Source organism: Aptenodytes patagonicus, chromosome 4 (genome assembly GCF_965638725.1).
Source record: "Aptenodytes patagonicus chromosome 4, bAptPat1.pri.cur, whole genome shotgun sequence".
In the NCBI taxonomy this organism is placed as follows: Eukaryota; Metazoa; Chordata; class Aves; order Sphenisciformes; family Spheniscidae; genus Aptenodytes; species Aptenodytes patagonicus.
Genome location: NC_134952.1, coordinates 69,764,760 through 69,772,495, shown reverse-complemented (window position 1 = coordinate 69,772,495; position 7,736 = coordinate 69,764,760). Strand labels below are relative to the sequence as shown.

The 7,736-nt window shown below is 43.3% G+C and overlaps 1 protein-coding gene across 1 annotated transcript; it reads left to right on the top strand.

The window, feature by feature from the left end:
* Positions 1–949: 949 nt before the first annotated feature.
* LSM6 (LSM6 homolog, U6 small nuclear RNA and mRNA degradation associated) lies at positions 950–7,736 on the top strand. Its single transcript, XM_076337111.1, has 4 exons — positions 950–1,017; positions 2,370–2,482; positions 5,836–5,949; positions 7,485–7,736. The coding sequence occupies exons 2-4, from the start codon at positions 2,389–2,391 to the stop codon at positions 7,517–7,519; spliced, it is 243 nt and encodes an 80-aa protein (XP_076193226.1). The 5' UTR covers positions 950–1,017; positions 2,370–2,388; the 3' UTR covers positions 7,520–7,736.

The window sequence follows — 7,736 nt, the reverse complement described above, 5'->3', positions numbered from 1 at the left end:
AAATCAATAATGGAAGAATAAAAAAATCCAGTCCAGAAGCTTTCACAGCTGATTAACTCCTGTCACGGTACTAAATCCCTTAAAAAAAAAAGTATTTTCCAGACATTAGGGGATTGCTGGGGGAAAGGGGAAAAGATGGGTGAGAAGATGGGGAGAAGTAGAAGACTTTTGTCTTCTTGTTGTGCCATGTTCTTTCCAGGTGACATTTGAAAAAAATCCGTTAGCTTCTACGTTCACTAATTCAGCTGTGAAACGAACGGAGCAACACTTTCCTATCTAGCTCTGGTAAGGACACCTACACTGACAGCTGCGAGACGCTCACTTACTTCTCCGATATGGCCCATGTAAGACAAGATCATTTTGGAATGAACAGGATCTCATTATAGTAGAACATAATTATATACTGGATCATGTAATTTTTCCGTAAGAAATCCATGAGACATTATTTTGGGTCTAAGTGTAAGCAAGCCATAAAAAATGCATCTCCGTGAAGAAACTGGAGTTTAGCTAATGAAGAGCCCGTGGGTCCCACGGCTGAGCCCCTCGCAGCACCGCCTGATGGGTTTTGGGGAGTAATGTGAGAAATCAATAGTGCTTTTACGTCGCCAGAGTGCTAAACCGGCCAGGCTCGCGGCCTTCCACAGACCGAGCGGCCCCGCGCCAGGCAGCGGGGGCGGAGGAACCCACCCAAAATCACGGACGCGGGTGGGAAACGCGGCCCGGGAGCTGCGGGGCCGGGACCGGCCCGCGCCGCCAGCGGGAACCCCGCCCTGCGGGCCCGCACAGACCAGGCGGAGGGCAGAGCGCAGGCAGCGGCCGCCGCTGCCCGCCCGCTGCCGCCGCCGCCGCTGCCGGAGGAGGCGGGGGAGCGGCCCGCCCACAGCCCTCGCCCCGCCCCGCGCGTGCTCGCACCCGGCGCGGTTTGTCCCTGCCGCCGCGCCGTAGCGGGGCGGTGGTGATTGGGCGCGAGCGCGGCGGGCGGCGAGCGCCGGGAAGGGGCGCAGGAGACGGCGGCGGGTGAGTGCGGGGCGGGCCCGGGCCCGGGCTCGGGCCCGTGACGGGGCCCCCAGCGGCGCCTGACCCGCCGCCCCCGGGCCGCGGGGAGGGGACCGGGGGCAGAGAAGGGGGGGTGGGGGTGCTGCCCGGTTATGTGGGCGGGGCGTTCCTGTGTGGTGTGTGTACCCCCCCCCCCCCCCGCCCCCGGCCGCGTGCGGCAGGCGCGGGGGTGGCCGTTGCTGGTGTCTGTTGCAGCCGTTGCTTCTGCTTTTTTCTGTTTTTTCAGCCAGCGGCAGTAGAGCTTCACATGGCACCTGGGGGTTCTGTCAGGGGCGTCTGTCGAAGCACGTTTCGCGCCGTTTTAGCTGGTTTTGAACACGCAGCTTCTGCAGCGGCGCGTGAAACCAGAGCGTGTTTCCCGTCGGGAGGGCGGGCAGGTGGGGTGGTGGGGTACCACCTGCGGTTCAGAACGTGCTTGTTTTCGGGGAAAGCTTCGGCTATCGAGTGCTACGCTACCGAACCCTACCGTGCCAGCACCACGGATGACGTTGTGTGTTGATAGGAAAAGCAGTGACGATCCTTGCACGGCTGGAATAGCTTACTGCAGCTTGCCACAGAAAGCAAGCGGCAGAAAGTTGACGCTGTGCTGGGTGTCAGCATCAGCAATATTTTCTATCACTGATTTAAAATGCAGAACAACTGTTCCGTAGGCAAAGTGACATAAAAGCAGAAGTTAAGCAATACTGACTGAGGGAGGGTCTCATACCAAACTGGGTGTGTGTGCCGCACCATGAATTTTTAAATCACAGCATCTTTTCAGGTCTCCGTACAACTTAATCACAAGCCTTCATTCTAAACTTAGTTTAACTTAACTGATTCATTTGAAGGCATCCTTTCAAATTTATTCTTTGCTCGTATTTGTGAGCTGAGATCAAAAATCCTTCTCTTGCTGTTCTAGCACAGACTTCTGTGTATAGAGCATGTACTGGCTTCTCCCTCCACCCCCTAAAGATATGAGCCACTTGCTATGACTTAGCTCTCTAATTTTAGAAAAACCATTTTAGCAGAAGGTGTTTCAGAGAAGATGAGGCCTTTGGCTCCATTGGAAGTTTACACGATGCACAGCATGGCAAACAAGGATTCTTATTAATAATTTCAGAAGTTATAAAAATGCCAAAGGGAAAGTTTAACGCTATGTCTCTAGGAGCTCTGTTTCTCCACCTCCACCCTTAAGGTTTTGCTTTTATCTCCTTTGATATTATCTCGTACTGAGAGTATTAAGCATCAGGGGACTGCCTGTTTCTGCTGAGTGTTTAAAGACCATATGTGAGCGTCTTGCTTAACCAAATGTTTTCTCTCACTTCTCTTCCCAGCTTACCAGAGAAGATCAAGATGAGTCTACGGAAACAAACCCCTAGTGACTTTCTTAAACAAATCATTGGAAGGCCAGTTGTCGTGAAATTAAATTCTGGAGTTGATTATCGAGGTAGGTTCTCCATCTGTCTCTTACACTGAGTAAAGTCATTGTCTGGGGAGGCTGGAACAAATGCATTGCTTTTGAAAAGCAAAACAGTGCGATCCAGAGTCTTGGAGTATGTGAATATAGATCTTAGAATGGTGACATTAAAAATAGAAAATCAACTCTGGAGAAACTGATGAAAAGGAGGTTAACGGTGGATTTAGACACTAAAATTACTTATCTAAATCATTAGTGTCCTTAGTCACAGATGGTTAGACTAGAGTCTCGGGATAATTCTGAGTTTCTAAACTGGTATTTGTAAAGATTGGCTGGAATTACAATTGCTGAAAAGGCCAGGCAGTCCCCTTTTCAGTGCTCTGATAGCAACCCTTGTTGGAGCTACCCTTTTCTTCACCTTCCTGTTCTCCAATTCCTCTTATAGACCTTGGGCCACAGAAGCTTCAGCCAGTAAACTGTGCCATCAGTCAGAAGCCTACTTTTACACAAGGGATGAAAGTTGTTTACATTCTTGCTTAAACAACTGTCTAGACACGTGTTGGATCAAGACTCACAGAGATACAGTAGAAAGCTTAGTGTGCCTTTTGCTGTTATATGCCCAGTTCATTTTAACACAGTCCAGCAGTTTTATTCCAGAACTCTTCAGCCTATCTGTATACCTTCTTGCACCGAATGTAGGATTACAGGGTTTTTTAACCAGTAAATTAAACTTCTATGTTCAGTGAAATGTCCTGGTCCTACTCCCATTAGGATAAGACTATTGGCCTGTCCAATTTTTTTAGTAGTATCCAAACTTAATTAAAACTGTCATGTATCTCCTATTGTGCACAATTTAGACATTTTATTCTGGAATGATTTAAACATTATGGTCCTGCTACAGATCACTGCTTCAGATAGGTTTAATTCAATTGGCTCAGCTTGGCGCTTGTGAGAGGAGACTTGTTAGTGCTGTGACAAGGAATCTTTGTATTATGACAGTTTTAAATTGTTATTGTTCACTGACAGAGCAAGCAGTGCCTTCTTATCCCTTCCTGTTCCTCTTTAGTGTCTCTCAGCTGACAAAGTTTGCAATCTGTCATTTCTTTGAAAACTACATTGTCTGAGCACTTCAGACAGGTGGGGTTGGTGGCTTAAAAACTTCACTGCTTCTCATCGGTCTTTGGCCTCTGTAAATTCTTTCTTGCAGGAGAATGTAGCGACAGCTCATTAAAGTCAATTAAAGCAAGTCATCATTTACTTAAAGGTATACACAAGGTAGGGCCAAACCAGATTTGGTTTTTTGGATGCACTTTCTGGTTTCTTTGAGAACATTGGTGCTTTCTGCTCAGTAAGATCCATTTGTAACTGATGCAGATAAATTACTCAACTGTCCCCTCAACAAGGCTAGTTCAACGTGCCTGCAATCAGACCTACCAGGAATTGAACCATAGTTCCTTTGAACATCCTTATTTGTTACTAGATTTTTTTCCCCTCCCTTCCTTACTTCTCTCTGCTCTCCTTCCTTCCCGCTTGATGTGATGCTGCAGTTAAAAACCTGTCTACTGTTCTCATTTGAAAAATATGCACTCAGTTTGTTTTCTGCAGAAATTTGACCAACACTTGTAAAAGCCAAACTTTAAAAAAGCCGGCATCTCAGGCTTTTGTTGCAGATCTGATAAATTAATCGGTGTGATTTCTATGTGTAGAGATGGATATGTACATTAAAACATCTCTACATATAGATAAAACAGATAAAATACTAGCCAGGATGGGCAGTGACAATATTTAATGCCATTAGTGGCCTGAGAGTAAACACAAAGAAAAGGAGGAAGAGAATGAAACAACCATGAATGCACTCTAGGAACAAAAAGAGTTTGAAAATACTGTATTTATGGCCTACTGAATGGTACCTTAAGAAAATCCACGCAGTCCAATTTTCATTTTGGACAAACACTTTTTTGTTTTCTATTGTTACGTGGAGCACTTGGAATTACTGGGGTGAAAAAGAGTTCTGACTTTTGTTTGGTTTGGGTTTTTTGGTGTATTTAGTAACACTTTGTGAGCAGTCAGTTTTTCCTATTTGTGTGGAAACAGAGGAAAGAAAAACATAGAGGAAAATAATTACAAGTTGGCAGGAGAACTTGAATTCCTAATTATTTAATGGAAGATATTACCGTAACACTTCTGAAAAATGAGAATCCTCCTCTAGGACACATTCTCAGACTGGAGTTTTCTCCCCCTCCCCAAGTACAGCCAAAACACTGTATTTTGAGTTTTAATGCCAGGTAAATAAATTAGGTGTTTTTCAAACAGGAAAAAATTATTTTAGTACTATTGTCTGTGTGTGCAAGGATGAAGTCAGGAAAACACACATGCAAGATGGAGATAATTAATACAGCTTTTTACAAGTTGTTTTATGTGCACAATTAACAAATCAGATTGCATTCTCTGAGCAATTCTTTACATCTGTTAATCCCCACATTCAGTTCCTTACATGAATAGTCTGTTGATCAGGCGAGTTAAATTTGTAGATGGCCATGGTTCTGATCTGAAGGGTGGGTGTAGGCGCCGAGGAGTGATTTTTGAATGAAAAAATGCCATCATACTGCCAGCACATAGGAAGTACTGTGTGAACAGGGTCCAGCCTTCAACGGGGGCTCAGAGAAGTGAGAACATAAATACTTGTCTAAAATCTGTGCTACTCAAATGCATATTTTCCTGATCAAAAGAACATCTAATATTACAAATGGCAGAGATTTTTTCTTGAGTTGCGTTAATTAAACAGCGTAATTTTATTTTTGTGGGAAGATTTCAGTGTCATTTGAAAACCCTTTGCCTGTTGAGAATGATGTAGAATTTTGTTTACATCAAAACAGAGACTTGCAGCCAATGTTCTTCTAGATCTGTAAGCATGAAGATAAATAATGAAAAAGTGCGTATGGTGTCCTGTATTAAAAGGGTTGGTTTTCAGCTATATCCTTCACAAGTTTTGATGAAAACTCAATTTACATAGCCTTGTCCTTAGGTTATCCAGTTACACTTAATGTCACAGGTTCTTTTCAGGTGTGTGGCTTAAAACACAAGTGAGAAGGGACAACTTAAACTTTCAAAGTGGAAATTGTCAATCTTTGGAAAGTCATGCCTTAATGACTTCTTCCCCCTCACCCCCCCCTTTATATCAACTGATAAAGTTGCTACTAGAGTGCCTGGGGTTCCTCACTCCCAGCTTAATTCTTCAAAGAATACTCTGATCTGCTGACTCATCTGGCCAAGCTTGGGCTTTTAGTTTGTTAATTTTTTCAGTACTATTCAAACACAATGCATTTTTGTTTATTTAAAAATAAGTTTAAGCTGATTCACTTTTAAACTGTCACTGTCTTCAGGTGTCCTGGCTTGCCTGGATGGGTATATGAATATAGCTCTGGAACAGACCGAAGAATATGTAAATGGACAATTAAAGAACAAGTACGGGGATGCCTTTATCCGAGGAAATAATGGTAACTCCTCCTCGTTATGTTATTGCTTATTAGAAGATTGTGTTTTGATATTTACTTCTGAATTTGAGAGGAGTGGCTGAGGTGTAAGCAAGCTGCCTGTAAGAATATTAGTTTTAGGCTTTCTCAGAAACCTTAACGTATTACTTTTTACAGTTTCACTTTTTTCAGTGTCCGTGCTTTTCTGCATTACTGTGGCCCTTTTTGCCTCTGAACTTGAAGTTCATTTAGAGAAGCATGCTTTTTTCTAGCCTTCCTTAGTGCTTATTTCCTGTCGTTTGACAGGTTTACTCTTTTGCACTTACTGCCTGCTTAGGTGGCCTCTGCTCCATAGAAGTTTCTGTGTTTTGCTAGGCAAACTACTGCGTAAATTTATGATACAGTACAGATGTTGATGACACTGTAATGTTTTCTTGTGATGCAGTTGTCCAGACCTGAATGATTGCTGTTCATTAGTACTGGAGGCTATTTTCATCTTTATGAGTAAAGATTTTACCACCAGTCAAGAAAATCACTTGTACTTTACTATTGAGCCTTTGAATATCCCAGTGCAGTAGGTGGGTTTTAGTGCACTTCAAGGACAATCCCAGGCTCCTGAAATGACTCTGTGGTATCCGTTAGGCTGTAATAGCAGGACATGCCAGGGAGAAGAATATCTAAAAATAGAAAAGGTTCACAAGTCAGATGTGAAGAGACTTGTAGAGAAGGTAAATGAAGCAGAGTTTGACCAAGTTACTTGAGAAGAAAATGGAGGACAGGAAGGAGGGAGGGAATAAAAAGAAACAAGAACTGAATCCCATGTTACCAAAAGAGTCAAAGAAAATGTGGCACCGTTATGAAAGAGTGTTTTGGGAGGAGAAATAATCCTCGAATGAGGCCAAATGCTTTTTGCAAGGAATTTGGATTGTTATGCTAAGGAGTGCAGTGACATTGCAGTGGGAGAATCAACTATGGAAATAAGAATCTATTATAAAAGTTAAAACAAATGGATGAGAGGCAGGAGGATGAAGAACAGGCTGAGCAGAGAACTTAAGACATCCCAGGTTTAGGAGCACAATGCAGTTTCATGTTGTGCACGTCTGTTCTGGGGATATCGCCAACCAAGCAGGTGGAAGATGCCTGCTGCTTCATAGGTAATTGTTAGCTTTGCCTTAAGTGCTTGTGATTTCCAGCTTTTGTTGAAAGATCACAGCATTAGTGTCCGACACCCATAATTCTGCTGGTTCGAAAACTCTCTCATGCTCCCCTCAGGAATGCTGCAGGGTAGCTGGCTTTATTCTCCCTCTGTTCAGCCTGCATCTGCTGGAGTGTAGTTTGGCTATGAATATAATAAATACTGAAGCAAAGTAACACATAATGTGTGAATTTGATAGCATTTCTTGAAACCTGGACTTAAAAGTTTCCTGACTTTGTTCATGCTGAATGGGATTCATTACACTGTTGTTTTACAAGCCATGGAAGTAAGATGTTTTAAATAAAGAGGCTTCTGTACGTTATTTACCAGGGCCCTCTTGTGTGCCGCTTTCTCCTTTTCACAGTATTGTACATAAGCACACAGAAGAGGAGGATGTGAAGATGCCAGAAGGAGGCTGTTTTGTACTTGTGAACCTCTTCGAAGTGATGAGCCCTATTTGATTTGTAGTTAATAATCCACAGGTGAAATACACAAGTGTTTAAATATTTTTTAAATAAATGTAAACCAGTGTAAACTTCCTGAATGTTTTTGTTTCAAAGCATTGCTGTACAGAAAAAAAATAAAAGAGAAGCATATAATAGTGCCGCAAGATTAA

Bases quoted from the DNA above. Each gene is read 5' to 3' on its own strand.
- LSM6 (XM_076337111.1), top strand. From the start codon at position 2,389: ATGAGTCTACGGAAACAAACCCCTAGTGACTTTCTTAAACAAATCATT. The intron at 2,483-5,835 runs GTAGGTTCTCCA...CACTGTCTTCAG, and splicing joins TTCTGGAGTTGATTATCGAG to GTGTCCTGGCTTGCCTGGAT. The intron at 5,950-7,484 runs GTAACTCCTCCT...TCCTTTTCACAG, and splicing joins CTTTATCCGAGGAAATAATG to TATTGTACATAAGCACACAG.